We start from the raw sequence: 17,682 nt of genomic DNA, 5'->3' as shown, positions 1-17,682 counted from the left end.
CATCTATGAACACACAACATGTCGAACTTTGAAGTGGATGGGCTAAAGCAGCCAAAAACCACACCAGGATCCATTCCTATACCTAATAAAGTGGCTACTGAGTATATGTCTTCTTTATACCAACATTCCAAATAATTTTTCTAATATAATAATATTATAACAACGTATATATAATTTGATCTTTAAGCTGCTGATTTAACATACCTACAGTGGTTTGGTAATTTGATGTGATTCCAGTTTCTAAAGAATGCCATTAGCACCTCCATGTTCTCTGGCAACAAAATTTTTGGATCTCAATAACTGTTAGGTCTGGGTTGCCTTAACCCAGAACTGAATGTGCAAATGCCAGCAAAAGCTTGTGTTTAAAACTAATACCAAAACAGCTTGCTCTCCATATGGTACTGCCCAGGGACGCAATATCTATGGGTGACCCTGACCAACAGAGAGCCTCAATACCAAAAACCAGTCGCAAAACTTGAAAGAAGTCCTAGTTCTGAGGGTAGAGGTTAGAATGTTATGGAAGGCTAATGGACAAGTTTTACAATCCAAAATGTTTGGAAATATTTTCTGCTGGACTCCTTGCAAGCAGAGTTCTCCAGTTAAAAGGAACTTACCTTCAAAAATTAACTCTGTAATTCTGAATGTCTACTGAACCACTGAAAGAAAATGTCTGGCAATTGCAAGAACTCAGGACCCACGGCATTTTATATCTAGAAAAGGCTGTTTTCTTGAAGTGTAATAGATGAAGTATGGCAACTAACTGTGGACATTAAGATCCTACATGACAATCCAGAATTGACCAGTTAATATATTTTGGTAATGCTGGCTGAGGGAAGGAATATTAGGAAACTAGGAAAAATATACTTCTTACTCAGAGGTCTAAATTTCTACTCTTCTATAGATAATCAAAAAGATACAGGGAGCCCTAGTTCAAGATTATGTTTGGAAGATGCCATTTCTGGGTGAGGTATTCACACAGTACTGCAGCATAAATGGGGGCTTCAACCAACAAACTTTAGTCTGAACCAAGAACGTTACAAACACAACCAGCTTGGCATGTCTACTTACTGATCGTGCCTGGTGTCTGGAATATTTCTATCCATCTTCAGCTTGTCACTCTCCAGCTGATTAAATTTATTCCGCACATATGGATCTTGCCCCGTCTTTACTAAAGTAGCCTCGATATAAGCCTCCTGATCGAAGTCTTTCCATTTAACTTTTCCTGTAGACCAAGCAAAAACATGCAATCAAAATCAAAGACCCACTCTAAACCTTTGTGCCTACTGTTTAAGATTTAAGATCCAAGTTCCAAGATTCAGGATTGTTTTATTGCCATGCTTCAGTACACGAGTGTAAAGGAGAGTGAAATTTAAAAAAACACTAAGCATAAAAAAAACTCAATAAATGCAAACATAAAAGCAGTATTATTAAACACAATGTACAAATAACTTTAGTGTGGCCATATATACACACAAGATTAGCATATATACATAGGCTGATTATGATCCAGCTGTAAGTAGTACTTTAATACAAGATGACTGACAGGAAATAATAAAATGGCTGATGTGAATATGGTGCTGGTGCGGTTGGTGGGTGAAGATGTTGATCAGCCTGACGGTTGGGGGAAGTAACTGTTCTTGAGTCTATTGGTCCAGGTGTGGAGCTGTGTAAATGAGATATAGTCTCATCACACTCCATCTGCCTTTGCCAGTAAAAAAATAACCCTGTCACATTAGTGCAAGTACAAATTTTCATTTGACATTTTTTTTTTTAAAAATCAGAAAGGTCAATTTATATTTGTTCAAGGTTTGTAAGAACTGCCTTTCAGAGTTCAAATAACTTTTATCAGTGCACCAGCCTTTTTTAAACCTTAAGTCAAATTTCCAAGGTAAATAGCAGGAAGAAGCTTTTCTAGTGCAAGATTTGGAAACAAGAATACCCTATCAGAACCTACATTAAGTCACCTGAACACTAAAACTGGAAAAGGCTAAATAAACAAAGATTGCCAGAACAAGCTACAACTAAGTAATGGGCCGCAGGGCTCTTGCCCCACAGCGCTAGAACCCCCTCCTTAATACTGACCTGCAGAGTTATCTGTACAGATCTGTAGTAACACACACAAGATACTGGAGGAACTCAGTATTTTGTGTATGCTACAGCAACATTCTGTATAGGTTACTTAGATTTCCAGCATCTGCAGATTTTCTCTCATTCGTGAACAGCTCTGTAGGTACAGATTTCCTCTCGTGTGTGAACAGATCTGTAGGTCCAGATTTCCTCTCGTGTGTGCACAGCTCTGTAGGTACAGATTTCCTGTCGTTTGTGCACAGCTCTGTAGGTACAGATTTTCTCTCGTGTGTGAACAGCTCTGTAGGTACAGATTTCCTCTCGTGTGTGAACAGCTCTGTAGGTACAGATTTCCTCTCGTCTGTGCACAGCTCTGTAGGTACAGATTTTCTCTCGTTTGTGCACAGCTCTGTAGGTACAGATTTCCTCTCGTTTATGAACAGCCCCTTTCTTTAAAAAAAGGAGGACATCTCCCTCGTCCTGGAATGAAAAGGCATCTAGATCTTTCCGTCTCTATCTCTGGAGACAGCTTATCCACTGATGTCTACTATAAGTCCACTGACACTGCTTCCTGCACGCATGCTGAGCTCGTTAACTTTATTAACTTTACCTCCAACTTTCACCCTGCCCTCAAGTTTACCTGGTCCATTTCTGACACTTCCCTCCCCTTTCTAGATCTTTCTGTCTCTGTCTCTGGAGACAGCTTATCCACTGATGTCTACTATAAGCCCACGGACTCTCACAGCTTTCTGGACTATTCCTCTTCTCACCCTGTCTCTTGCAAAAATGCCATCCCCTTCTTGCAATTCCTCCGTCTCCGCCGCATCTGCTCTCAGGATGAGACTTTTCATTCCAGGACGAGGGAGATGTCCTCCTTTTTTTAAAGAAAGGGGCTTCCCTTCCTCCACCATCAACTCTGCTCTCAAACGCATCTCCCCTATTTCACACACATCTGCTCTCACTCCATCCTCCCGCCACCCCACTAGGAATAGGGTTCCCCTGGTCCTCACCTACCACCCCACCAGCCTCCGGGTCCAACATATTATTCTCCATAACTTCCGCCACCTCCAACGGGATCCCACCACTAAACACATCTTTCCCTCCCCCCCTCTCTCTGCTTTCCGCAGGGATCGCTCCCTACGCGACTCCCTTGTCCATTCGCCCCCCCCCCATCCCTCCCCACTGATCTCCCTCCTGGCACTTATTCTTGTAAGCGGAACAAGTGCTACACATGCCCTAACACTTCCTCCCTTACCACCATTCAGGGCCCCAGACAGTCCTTCCAGGTGAGGCGACACTTCACCTGTGAGTCGGCTGGGGTGATATACTGCATCCAGTGCTCCCGATGTGGCCTTCTATATATTGGCGAGACCCGAGACAGACTGGGAGACCGTTTTGCTGAACACCTACGCTCTGTCCGCCAGAGAAAGCAGGATCTCCCAGTGGCCACACATTTTAATTCCACATCCCATTCCCATTCTGACATGTCTATCCACGGCCTCCTCTACTGTAAAGATGAAGCCACACTCAGGTTGGAGGAACAACACCTTATATTCCGTCTGGGTGGACTCCAACCTGATGGCATGAACATTGACTTCTCTAACTTCCGCTAATGCCCCACCTCCCCCTCGGACCCCATCCGTTATTTATTTTTATACACACATTCTTTCTTTCATTCTCCTTTTTCTCCCTCTGACTATACCCCTTACGCATCCTCTGGGTTTATCCCCCCTTCCCCCTTTTCCTTCTCCCTGGGCCTCCTGTCCCATGATCCTCTCATATCCCCTTTGCCAATCACCTGTCCAGCTCTTGGCTCCATCCCTCCCCCTCCTGTCTTCTCCTATCATTTTGGATCTCCCCCTCCCCCTCCCACTTTCAAATCTCTTACTAACTCTTCCTTCAGTTAGTCCTGACGAAGGGGCTTGGACTGAAACGTCGACTGTACTTCTTCCTAGAGATACTGCCCTGAATACTGAGAACATGTAGAGTGAGTCCATTGGTTTTGGAATTAGTTCAGCACTGAGGTGAGTGAAGTTATCCATGATGGGTCAGGAGCCTGATGGTTGAAGGGTAACAACTGTTCCTGAACCTGGTGATGTGGGACTTAAGGCTCTTCTAACTCCTTTCTGATAACAGCAGTGAGAATCTTTTATCCTCAAAGTGGATAACTCTTAACTGCCGTGCCTTAGAAAATCACTCAGTTTTGTTAAACTATGACAAGAAAGGTGTATATAGCCCAAAAGACCACCAGCATCAAGGCACAAAGGTATAAGCAACCCTGCTACATCCTCCTCACTCGAATCTTGGCACTGCTGTCAGAAGAACATAAGAAACAGGAACAGGAGTCGGCCATCTGGCCTGTCGAGCCAGCCCCGCCATTCAATAAGATCATGGCTGATCTGGCCATGGACTCACCTCCACCTACCTGCCTTTTCCCCATAACCCTTAATTCCCCTACAATGCAAATATCTATCCAACCGTGACTTAAATACATTTACTGAGGTACCCTCCACTGCTTCATTAGGCAGAGAATTCCACAGATCCACCACTCTCTGGGAAAAGCAGTTCCACCTCATTTCTGTCCTAAATTTACTCCCCCAAATTTTGAGGCTATGTCCCCTAGTTGTAGTCTCACCTACCATTGGAAACGACTTTCCTGCCTCCATCTTATCTTTCCCCTTCATAATTTTTATATGTTTCTATAAGATCCCCTCTCATCCTTCTGAGTTCCAGTGAGTACAGTCCCAGGCGACTCAATCTCTCCTCATAGTCAAACCCCCACATCTCTGGAATCAACCTGGTGAACCTCCTCTGCACTGTCTCCAAAGCTCAAACACCCTTCCTCAAGTAAGGAGACCAGAATTGAACACAGTACTCCAGGTGCAGCCTCACCAGTACCTTGTACAATTGCAGCATAACTTCCCTACTTTTAAGTTTAATCCCTTGAGCAATGAAGGCCAACATTCCATTTGCCTTCTTGATAGCCTGCGGCACCTACAAACCAACCTTATGCAAACTGGGCACAGACAAGGAACAGGCAGACAGGATCATTCTCACAGCCTAAATCCACCATTTTGCCATCAACATCCTGAGGTACATTGTGTCCCAGCAGCAGGACAGATCCACCAGAGCAAGCAGCAGTGTTATATGTCTTTAGTGCTATGGACAGGATCTCAATATTGATTTAAGTTTGCATGAAACATCAGGGCATAAGCCCAAAAGAAGATTAGGAAATCTTCTGCTAAGTACAATCATACTGCTCTCTCTCAACTGATAAATCAGTAATCCTCCATATTGGAAGTAGCAGACTTGGGAAGCAATGGTACAACCAATAGAGATCATCAAAACCTACCATCAAAAGTATGCTGTTCAAGCTAGGCAGGTCTGAAGATATGTAGCTGTAGTTGGTGGTAAACTGACCAATACATTGCATTGTCAGCTGTCCTAAATGTACCAGTGCACCCAGTGGAAGTCTCTTTATGCAGATGTCCTCTCTCTACACTAGAACCTGAGGTGGAAAGTGCTGCACAGAGTAATACCACATAACAATTTCTCAAGTCGGTTACAGACCGCTCATCCACCAGTCATTGCTGCATTTGGGAGGAGACAGTGTATTGTGTATATACGGAGCGTGAGAAGTTGCAATCTCTGAGTATCTGAAGGAGCTGCTTCTCATGTTTGGGCTGCACTTCAGCCCCACACTCCTGATCTTGGGTCACCCGATGCATAGGGCTGGTGGCTCCATGTTCATAGAAGCAATGAGATATATCGCACAGAAACTGGCCCTTTAGCCTAATGAGTCTGTGCTGACTGTCAACAACCTATTTAGAATTCATGTAAACTATACATAAACAAAGACTGACAAGCAACCAATATGCAAAAGACAAATTGTAGAATTAAATACAACTAATACTGAAAACACAAGTTGTATAGAGTCCTTGAAAGTGAGTCTGTAGCTTGTAGAATCAGTTTAGAGTTTTGGTGAGTGAAGTTATCCACACCAGTTCAGCAGCCTGTGGTTGTAATCTGATAACTTGGTGTTCAAGGATCTAAAGTTCCTGTACATCCAGTGAGAAGACTGGATTGCCTGGGTGGTGAGGTTCTCTGACAATGGATGCTGCTTTCTTGGGGCAGCGCTCCATGTAAATGTGCTCAATGGTAAAGAGGGCTTTGCTTACAATGGACTGGGCTGTGCCCACCAGCACCGTGATGTTCAACAGTATTTCCAGAGTTGAATCCATTACTATCAACATCCCAGGGTTCACCATTTACCAGAAACTCAACTGGTCCAGGCAACATATGAGATCAGGCCCGAGATGAAGTTACTCCCCTCTGTAAACATGGGGATGGAGAACATCTGTGGGCTGTCCCAAGTCGGCGCACGTCCGTGCAAGTAGAAAGCAGGAGGGTCAGTCGGTCAGCATGCTCAGCATTCAATCCTGGAATGTGGGGTCGCGCTGTGAGCCAGTCTGGGATCAATGCCGAGGATAGAGGCCCGGAGATTGATAAGAAATCCAGAGGTTGTTGCCCAATGCCTGACACCTGTAGACTAGAGTCCCGAAGGCCTGTCCATGAATGTGGGTGAGATGTATGTAGGGAGAGGGGGAAAGGGCTTGTTTTGATGCACTTTGTTCTGTTCTACTGAGCACTGTCAGCATGCTATGTTGGCGCCAGAATGTGTGGTGACACTTGCAGCACATCCCTAGGTACTAATGCAAACAAAGCATTGTTTCCATGCGCACATGATAAATAAATCTAATTCTGATTCTGATACTTGCCTCCCAATTTCTCACCCTCAAGGCAGAAGCCAGGAATATTACTCAATTGCTCCAGCTTTAAAGGAACTATTCACAGCAAATACAAAGAAACACAATAGAATCAATGAAAAACTGCACAAAACAAGATGGATAAACAACCAATGTGAAAAAACAGATTGCAAATACAAAAAGAAAAAAATTAAAATGGAAGCATAACAGCAACAAAAGGAAGTGGATGTCTGTCAGCTCATGCACACCCACAAACATTCACTGCCTCCAGCATCAACACACTGACTACAGTACGTACCACCTGCAAAATGTATGCTCAACAGCTCTTCCTAAAATCAAGAAAACTGGAATCGTGTTTCTATCACTAACACAACCCCTCCAAGTTACACAGCATCCTAAAATGGGAATATGTCACAATTCATTGATGTCTGGTAAAAAATCTTGGAATTCTCTGGCAGATAAAGGAGAAGTAGCTTCACTATGGCAGCACAAGAGCTTGCAAGAAGGCAGCTCGCCATTTCCTTTATAAGGCCAGTTATAGAAGAGCAGTAAACATCAGCTTTGGCGGTAAAGCCACTATCACATGAATCAAACACAATAAACAAAAGAGGCATTTGTCTTGTAGCCACCTGATGACTGACATACCTAAATATGCAGCAGACCACCGCCGCTCCATTCACCAAAAGCAGCTTCCTGGTAGCCTCCAACCTGATGGCATGAATATCGATTTTGCCTCTCCCCTCCCCTCCTCTATTCTCTACTCTAGCCTCTTACAGTACCTCTTCTCAGCTGCCTATCACTTCCCCGGGTACCCTCCTCCTTCCCTTTGTCCACCGTCCTCTCCTATCATAGATTCCTTACTCTCCTTTACCTTTCCTACCCACCTGGCTTCACTTGTCACCTTCTAGCTAGCTTCCTTCCCCTCCCCTCACCTTTTTATTCTGCTGTCTTTCCCCTTCCTTTCCAGTCCTGAAGAAGGGTCTCAGCCCAAAACACCGACTATTTATTCATTTCTAAAGATGCTGACTGGCCTGCTGAGTTCCTCCAGCACTCCGTGTGTGTGATTAATATGGGTTTTAATCTTTTGTATGGTGCTGCATGGAAGCACAGCAGTTAGCGTCACACTTTACAGTTCCAGAAATCAGGAGATCGGGGTTCAATTCCCGCCACTGTCTGTAAGGACCTTGGATGCTCTCCTCATTGCCCGCACAGGTCTCCTCTGGGTGCTCCAGTTACCTCCCACATTCCAAAGACGTATGTATGGGTTAGAGTTAGCTAATTGTAGGCATGCTACTTTAGCGCCAGAAGCATGGTTGCGCCTGTGGGCTTCCCCCAGCACGTACACATGTTGGTCACTGACGCAAATGATGCATTTTACTGTATGTTCCACTGTACACGTGACAAATGAAGCTCATCTTTCCTTCTTTCTTTTTAGCTGGTAAAAGTCATATGAAAAGCAGTATATGCAAATCATTTTTAATGGTGGAGTGCTTTACTTCTTTATTTGCTGAAAGTGGGCAAATATTTGCAAATTAGATATTGTATGATCATTTACATGATGCTTTGGATTAAAATCAGTATATGTGTCTCAACTGCTAAAATAGATCACTTAGGGAGAGTCAGCAAATTTAATGATGCATCCGTCTGATTGTCCTTTTTGAATTCCCACTCCACCATATCCCCACTAGTTATAGAATCATCGACACAAGAGACCATTTGGTCCATTACGACTGTACTGTATCGTTGAAAGGAACTTCCCAGTAATCTCATACCCCTATTCTTTTCTCATCGCCATGTGTTACTTTTAGGCTTGTTTCTTTCTTTCCAGCTAATGCCGTCCAGGTCTTCACATTATGCCAAAATAAAAATCACATTATCTCCTCTTGTTCTTTCGACTCTGTTCTTAGAACTGAATCTTCTGGTGACTAAACCAAAGGTCAGTGCAGACTCTTTAATCACGCTTTGCAGTATCCCGTAATTCTGAGCATTCAGTTATCTTGATATGTGTACTATTATACCATACCTTTCGTGAAGGCACCTTATTTCAGCCTTTTCCTGATGAACAGAACATTCAAAGTTCAAAGTACATTTATTGTCCAAGTACAGTGCCTATAAAAAGTATTTACCACACCCGCCTCCAAGTTCTATTGTTTTACAACATTGAATCACAGTGGATTTAATTTGGCTTTTTTGACACTAATCACCAGAAAAAGACTCTTTCGTTTCAAAGCGAAAACAGACCTCTACAAAGTGACCTAAATTAATTACTAATATAAAACACAGAATAATTGATTGTATAAGTATTCCCTCCCCCCCCCCTTTAATATGACACACCAAATCATCACTGGTGTAGCCAATTGGTTTTAGAAGTCACATAATTAGTTAAATGGAGACCTGTGTGCAGTCAAGGTGTTTCAATCGATTGTAGTAAAAATACACCTGTATCTGGAAGGTCCAACTGCTGGTGAGTCAGTATCCTGGCAAAAACTACACCATGAAGACAAAAGAACACTCAAGCAACTCTGCAAAAAGGTTAATGAAAAGCACAAGTCAGGAGATGGATGCAAGAAAATTTCCAGGTCACTGAATATCCTTTGGTGTACAGTTAAGTCAATCATCAAGAAATGGAAAGAACATGGCACAGCTGTAAATCTGCCCAGAGAGCAGGCTGTCCTCAAAGAGTTCCTCAGAGGGAACTCACATGGGTCCAAGCTACATCTGTCTTCATTGGACACATGACAGCTCTTAGCTCAATCCTATCCAGGCCCCCTCCCTCAATTTTTTCTCATTACATTGATGGCTCTGATGATACTACTTCCTGCACACATACAGAACTCAAAGTTTTCTGTTGCCTTTGCCACCATTTTCCACTCTCTCACATTGACATAGTTCATATCAATCTCCTCCCTTCTCCAACCTGACAATGGACTAGCAATCCATATTGATTATGTCAACCAACTCTGACAGCGATCTCAACAATAGTATAACCCTTCCTGTTTCGCTTTTATAATTTGACTATTTTTAAAATTATCTCTAGATAAGAAGCAAATACAGACATCCAAGATGCAAAAAATTTATTTTTATAGGTTGTTATAGCTGGATATGGTGGAAGGGATAAGTTCCTAATACCTATTAAATGCTCCCAATGGTGTGTGTCTCAAATAGTTTCTGACAACTTAGTCCACCTCCTGGCCTGAGTTACTACATCTGGCAGATCCATTTCTATTGACAGGAGAAGGGGCAAAGGTGGTTTACTGGCACCTTAGAACCAATCACTTCGGTCTGATGGGACTCATCAGCTGTGGTTGGCAGCTCACCTAAGAGAAGGAAAACTCTGATCTCAAAACTGCTGCATTGTGGCTATAGCCACTCATGGGGAAGGCTCCCGGAGTAAACCCAGAGGAAAAATCCGGAGCTGGAACTCCTAAGGCAGTCCCACTTTGAGTTCAACGCTGACTGGTGCCAAACTGTATTAGTCTCTGATGTTCCTTTGGATTCATCAGCTGAGTTGAGAGGGCCAGCCTACTACATGGGCAGCTCTCCATATCGTATTGTCCTGGCTTGTGTATCCCGTAGACAGCTGGGACGCAACATGACCCTGACCAACAGAAGGCCTCAACAGGCCTCAAATTGTAAGGGTACTGAACCATTCAAAACCATGCAATCTTCTCAGTCCTTCTTAAATAGTCTTCAATCTGAGCTCACAATATCTTTTAACTCAAAAGGTAAAAGTAACAGCTGATAAGAGATTGGGTAAGCAGTCAACAGATATTAACAACAATATTATGGAGATACCATCTGAAGACCTAATAAAATAATTTCTTGCATACCATGTAAAGCACAAATGCCCAATAGGAAAAGCTAACAAGAGACAGCACTGTTGGACGACCAGAAAGACAGCAGTGACTCAAGAAAGCATCTTAATAACATCAGACACAGAAGTAGAGTTGGACCTTTTGGCCCATCGACTCTCCCATTCCATCATGGCTGATTTATTATCCCTTTCAACCCCATTCTCCTGCCTTCTCCCCAAACCTTTGACGCCCTGACTAATCAAAAACCTATCAACCTCAACTTTTAAATTACCCAGTGACTTGGCCTCCACAGCTATTTGTGGCAACAAATTCCACAGATCCACCACCTTCTGCCTGAAGAGATTCCTGCTCATCTCTGTTCTAAATAGACATCTCTCTAATCTCTCTATTATGAGACTATGTCCTCTGGTCCCAGACCCCCCCCCCCACCCTGCCATTATAGAAAACATCCTCTCCACATCCACTCATCTAGTCTTTTCAATATTTGATAGGTTTCTTTTCTTTGTAATTTATTTTTTTATTGAATTTCATCATCAAACATTTCCATAAGATGTATTTCAGATACTGTACATATATATTGTATAATATTTGTCACAAATCTCCACATAATATTTATCTAGTGTACGTACCCCGTAACTGGGTTGCCAAACCAGCAGAAATGGATCACTCAGTTGGAGTCTGGATTACTAGGACTAAGAAAGTTTTATTAAAGAAACAAGCAACACAGTACTCTAATCAAAAGGATAATGAACGCAACAGTTCAGCAATGATAAACATACACGTACACAGAATTCAGATAACAGGATCAATCAAGCTCTATCGTTGTCTAGGGGTAAATGACCAGTTTCAAAGTGATGCAAAGTTCAGTTCAATTTAGTTCAGTTCAGTTCGCAGTAATCGCTGCCGTGGGAGATGGACAGTGTGGGGGAAGGAGAGAGAGAGCAAAAACGAATGAATATTCAAGGCTTCCAGACAGACCTTCGCAGTCAGCTTTCGGGCAAGTCCTTTGTGATGTCATCTGAGGTCACCGACCGTGACCTCTCCATTTCCAGATACGATCGTTTCTCTGCGCTGAACCTGGCACCCAGGCAAGGGTGGACACACACCAGGTTCCCGCCGATCGTGCCTTTCCACCCTGTGCGTTTATGGCCCGGTACTTCCCACCGACTTGTGAAAGGCGCACCGCTTCCAGGGTCTTGTTACCTCGGGTGTCGTGTGTGTCCTGCCTTAGCGAACCTGTCCCTTTTTATCCCCCTGCTGGGGTATTGCCTGTCCATCACTTCAAACAGTTCAGGGTTCAAAGGGGGAGCCGCTCTTGACAGCTCCCTCCTTCTGTTACTCTCTCTCCCCCCCCCCCCCGTCCCTTCATTACACATCTCCAAATGCTGCTTCATTGTTTTCCTTATCTCTCTCTCTCCTGAAGACAGGTGGCAGACCAACTGCTGATCACACAGGACAGCTAACATCTTAATCTATGTGTATTCTTGTCACACTAGGCTTAAATGAGATTTCCCTTCATTCTTCTGAACTCTAGCAAGTACAGTTCCAGAGTAATCAAATGCTCCTCGTACATTAACCCTTTCATTCCCAGAATCATTCTTGAGAACCTCCTCTGGATTCTCTCCAATGCCAGCACATCCTTTCTTAGTTAATGGGCCTAAAACTGCTCACAATACTCCAAGTGCTGTCTGACCAATGCCTCAGCATTATATCCTTGCTCTTATATTGTGTACATATACACACTCTTGAAATGAATGCCAACATTGCATTTCCCTTCCTCACCGTCAACTCAACCTGTGAGTTAACCTCTAGGGAATCCTGCACAAGGACTCTCAAGACTCTTCTCACAGCAATGAAATTAGACTTGCTCACAATGCTAGGGGGTTTCCACAGAAATTGAAGCTCCATCCCAAATTATTCACAATCTATAACAATGATCTGAATGAGGCAACTAACCATAATATATTCCAGTGCACTGACAATATAAGGCTGAATGGTAGTGTGGGAGATACAGAGAAACTCAAAAATTTACAACACCTCATGTATCAATTCTATGATGCTGTATAAAGTTTAGGAATTTCTGATTTGCCAACATTTCTACCTCCTTAGGATGATGTGCAACTACACCATGTAATCTAAACCTGTATCATGAGAAAATTAGCACCATGAAGAGTGAATTGGTTCAAAATATATCCCATTATTCCTGAATTTATTACCCATCCCCCTGAATTCTCTGTATACAAGGATTTCCAGTATTTGCAAAATCACAAACAAGAGAAAATCTGCAGATGCTGGAAATCCAAGCAACACACACAAAATGCTGGAGGAACACAGCAGGCCAGGCAGCATCAATGGATAAAAGTAAACAGTCTACGTTTCAAGCCGAGACCTTTCACTAGGGCATGTGCAGAATCCCTACTGTTTAAATCTACACATGGCCTTGGTAATCTCAATTCCAGTCTAACATGAGCCCTTCCACTATGATGCTTCACCTTTATCTGGTTGGTCATATATGTTGGCCATTATCTGTGTTTCACTTAAGTAGTAAGTTTGTGTGGTCCAGTCATTATGGAACAGGTCATCCTCACTGTTTAATACTCGTTGCATGCATAGTTAACAATATTCACTGATTTGAAATGACACAAATGGCATATTTCACTGTATGTTTTGATGTAAATCTGACAAATAAAGCTAATCAAAAAAATCTTTATCTTTCACAAGCCTTCACCGATCTCCCGTAGCAGGCTCCAACTCCATGTGGTGTTCAGTTCTTCTTGATCTCCATTCTACCACAAATATTTGTTTGTTATTTCCATTTCTCTACAGAAGATGAATCTCGCTTTGACAGTTCTGATGGAATGTTACTGACCCACAAAGGTTGGGAATACTCAGCTGGTCAGGCAATATTTTCTGTCTAATATCCACATATGAATGTCCTTACTAGTTATGAATCACAATTTGTCCTTCCACATTCTAAAAGGAGTGTTTGTTAAACAGGATTGAAAGTGCATTTCCTGAATAAATATCTATATTAGACACTACAGATGACATTGGAAGGGGAATACAGAAATATGAGGCAATGGCAATTTTTTACATTGCAAGGATGAAACTGCAAGAAGCTGAGGACTGTCACATTTATGTAACCACACTGAGGAACCAAAATACCGCAGGTTATGTAATGTCACTGAATCTTTTCAAATTTAAAATGCTGTGCATTCAAAAATAGAATGTTTTACACACTTGATGTGGTCAAATATCTTGCAATAATGTACAAAATGCAATTCAGAATATTTTCCAATGAATAGAATGACATTTAAACTAATTATATATTTTTACATGTTAAAATAATCAGTAAGAAAAAATAAGCAAAGGGAGAATTAATAAAACATAAGAAAAAGTTATTAATATTTATGACTGAACATTCTGCAGAGTTGGAAAGATAATGTGGTAAAGGCTTTACAAAAATAAACTCAGACACTGAAAAAAAGGAAAGAGATCACACAAAAAGAACAAAGCACGTGATGGGAATGTGAAAAGGAAGAAATCTGGAAGCACAAAAAAAATATAATACAGAAGTCTATTCAGCTCTTTGAGTCTTTGCCAGTCCTCAGAACAATCAAACCAATCCTATTCCCTTACTTATTTTTCTATAAACTATTCTTGCATACCAATAACTCAATTCTCCTCCCACCTGCCTATACAGAATGGTTCAGCAGAGGACCTGCCTATACAGAATGGTTCAGCAGAGGACCTGCCTATACAGAATGGTTCAGCAGAGGAAAAGGCCCTTCAGCCCTCAATATTGTGCTGAACCATTTAAACTAGCAAAGAAACACCTTCCAGTTTAAGATGGTGCTACTGAAGATGAACAACAGCTTACTGGTAGTTTGAAAGGCAAGAAATTTGACTAAAAACATAACAACTAACACCTTTTCTGAAGTAAATTGTGGTAAACTATCACTGCAAACAAAGAAGAGTGAAGGTGAAGTGAATTCAAGGAATGAGCCGTGCTGGTGCATTGCAAACTCGACACAGAGTGAGTGATTCGACAAGGAGTCATCGACGCAAAGGAGTGTCGATGCCCATCCAACTAATCTGGGTTCAAGGTGTGATCACTCTAAGTGCCGAGCCAATTTGGAGGTGTCGTGAACAGCTTTGGGCAGGGCTGTGGAATCTAGGCTCACAGCAAATTGCTGGGCAGTGTGGTCTAGGCCTGAGGTGCTTCAATGTGGCGGAGCCCAGGTCCTAATGTGAGTCACGATCCTCTGTTTGGACACTGGCCCAGGTAGACTGGAAAGGTAGGGTGTCAGGACTGGAGGCAAGAACTAAGCCGATTTTGCTTACTCCTGATGTTCATTCCTCTCTTCATAATGCTGAGGCTATGAGATTAGCCTGGCTGCTATGCTTCGTGGTGATTTGCCTCGCTAATATAATGAACTGAGACCAAGGCTTGGGCCTACTCCCAGCTGCTCCAGGGATTCGGATCTAACGGCTCAATCTGGTTCAGAATGCTGTTGCTTGCTTTTACTGCTTGCATGATTTGTGTTTTTTTTTCCCCTCTGTCTCTGCGCACTAGTCTTCATTTTCTTTAAGTGGGCTCTTTCCGGCTTCTTGCTTTGTTACTGCTTGTAATTTGACAAATCTCAAGGTTCTATAATGTATACATTCTTTGATAACATATGTACTTTGAATCTTTGAAATAAACTAATACTTCCGGCCTATGCAATATCCATATCCCTCCATTCGCTGCATATTCATGTGCTTGTATTGGACCCTCTTAAATCTCTTCATTACTGCCCCCTGGTAGCACATTCCAGGCACCCACCACTCTCAGTGTAAAAAGCTTGCCCTGCACACCTCCCTTAAACTTACCCCCCCCCAACCTTAAACCCTTAAACACACTTGGGGCAATTTACAGTAGCCAATTTATCTACCAGACAGCACACCTTTGGGAAGTGGCAGGAAACTGGAGCACCCAGAGGAAGCACTTGAGGCCATCAGGAGAGCACACTCCGCACAGAGAGCATCAGAGGTCATGACTGAAGCCAGGTCACTGGAACTATGAAACAACAAATTCCACTTGCTTTGCCACTGTGCTGTCCATGTATACTGACTGAGGCAGCAAAACTAATGTGAATTGAAGTTAAGAATGGTAAAGATGAGTATTAACTGCTATACACCAATTCAATTCCACCGTTGTCTGGAATGAATTTGTACAAACCCCATTTCCAGAAAGGTTGGGATATTTTCCAAAATGCAATAAAAACAAAAATCTCTGATATGTTAATTCACATGAACCTTTATTTAACTGACAAAAGTACAAAGAAAAGATTTTCGATAGTTTTACTGACCAACTTAATTGTATTTTGTAAACATACACAAATTTAGAATTTGATGGCTGCAACACACTCAAAAGTTGGGACAGAGGCACGTTTACCATTGTGTTGCATCACCTTTCCTTTTAATAACACTTTTTAATCGTTTTGAAACTGAGGATAATAATTGTAGTAGATTTGCAATTGGAAATTTTGTCCATTCTTGCTCGATATAAGACTTCAGCTGCTCAACAGTCCGTGGTCTCCGTTGTCTGATTCTCCTCTTCATGATGCGCCATACATTTTCAATAGGAGATAGATCTGGACTGGCAGCAAGCCAGTCAAGCACATGCACTCTGTGTCTACAAAGCCACGCTGTTGTAGCCCGTGCAGAATGTGGGCTGGCATCGTCCTGCTGAAATAAGCATGGATGTCCCGGGAAGAGACGTCGCCTTGATGGCAACATATGTCTCTCTAAAATCCTAATATACGCCTCAGAGTCAATGGTACCTTCACATACATGCAACTCACCCATGCCGTGGGCACTGATGCACCCCCATACCATCACAGATGCTGGCTTTTGTACTTTTCACTGATAACAATCTGGATGGTCGTTTTCATCTTTGGCACGGAGAACTTGATGCCCGTTTTTTCTGAAAACTAGCTGAAATGTGGACTCATCTGACCACAGCACACAATTCCACAGTATTTCGGTCCATCTGAGATGAGCTCAGGCCCAGAGAACTCACCGGAGTTTCTGCATAGAGTTGATATATGGCTTCCTCCTTGTGTAATACAGTTTCAAGTTGCATTTCTGGATGCAGCGATGGACTGTGTTGAGTGACAATGGTTTTCCGAAGTAATCCCGAGCCCAGGTGGCTATAATTGTCACAGTAGCATGACGGTTTCTTAGGCAGTGCTGCCTGAGGGCTCGAAGATCATGCGCATTCAACAGTGGCTTCCAACCTTGCCCTTTACGCACTGAGATGTCTCTGAATTCTCTAAATCTTTTTACAATATTATGTACTATAGATGTTGAAAGACCTAAATTCTCTGCAATCTTGCGTTGAGAAATGTTCCTTTTGAACTAACAATTCTCTCACAAATTTTGGCACAAAGGGGTGAGCCAAGACCCATCCTTGCTTGCAAAGACTGAGCCTCTGATGGACACTACTTTTATACCCAGTCATGATACCTCACCTGCTACCAATTAGCCTGCTTAATGTGGAGTCTTCCAAACCGGTGTTACTTGAATATTCTGTGCACTTTTCTTTTTTTTTTAATTTTATTTTTATTTGGATACGGAGTTCACAATTATCATGTACTTTTTTCACACATATAACCTTTTCCATTTTTTTATATGTATAAAACTACAATTATTTATACATTCTTAAGTACACATTGAGATGATATAAAAGCAAATTAAACATTTAAATAGATAATTATGTACTGTGGTAAATCTAACCTATTAGGCTAAGTAATGAAATTAGTTATTAAGAAAAATGGTAATAATAGTTTCCATACAACCCTTCTGGACCATTTCCACTGGTCCAAAATGTTGCATACAAGCCTATATACCAACCATTGTAGGTGTTTATATCCCAATTTGTTCGTGCTTGTTCCTGCCCGCAGACATAATTATCCAATCCCTATGTACTTATTTACTTAATTTTTTCATTTTTTTTATCCCTTTCCCAAGTCTTTCCCTTTACTTGTGTT

At 42.3% G+C, this 17,682-nt stretch overlaps 1 protein-coding gene across 1 annotated transcript in view; it reads right to left on the bottom strand.

The window, feature by feature from the left end:
- The window catches only part of galnt2 (UDP-N-acetyl-alpha-D-galactosamine:polypeptide N-acetylgalactosaminyltransferase 2), a 128,064-nt gene that overhangs the window by 71,784 nt on the left and 38,598 nt on the right, over nucleotides 1–17,682 (bottom strand). The window contains exon 3 of the mRNA XM_063039920.1: nucleotides 1,069–1,222. Within this exon, the coding sequence (XP_062895990.1) occupies nucleotides 1,069–1,222 (154 nt within the window). The remainder of the gene's footprint in view (nucleotides 1–1,068; nucleotides 1,223–17,682) is intronic.

This window comes from Mobula hypostoma, chromosome 2 (assembly GCF_963921235.1).
Source record: "Mobula hypostoma chromosome 2, sMobHyp1.1, whole genome shotgun sequence".
Classification (NCBI taxonomy): domain Eukaryota; kingdom Metazoa; phylum Chordata; class Chondrichthyes; order Myliobatiformes; family Myliobatidae; genus Mobula; species Mobula hypostoma.
The sequence above is the reverse complement of the archived record's forward strand: the minus strand, read 5'-3'. Positions and strand labels throughout refer to the sequence as shown.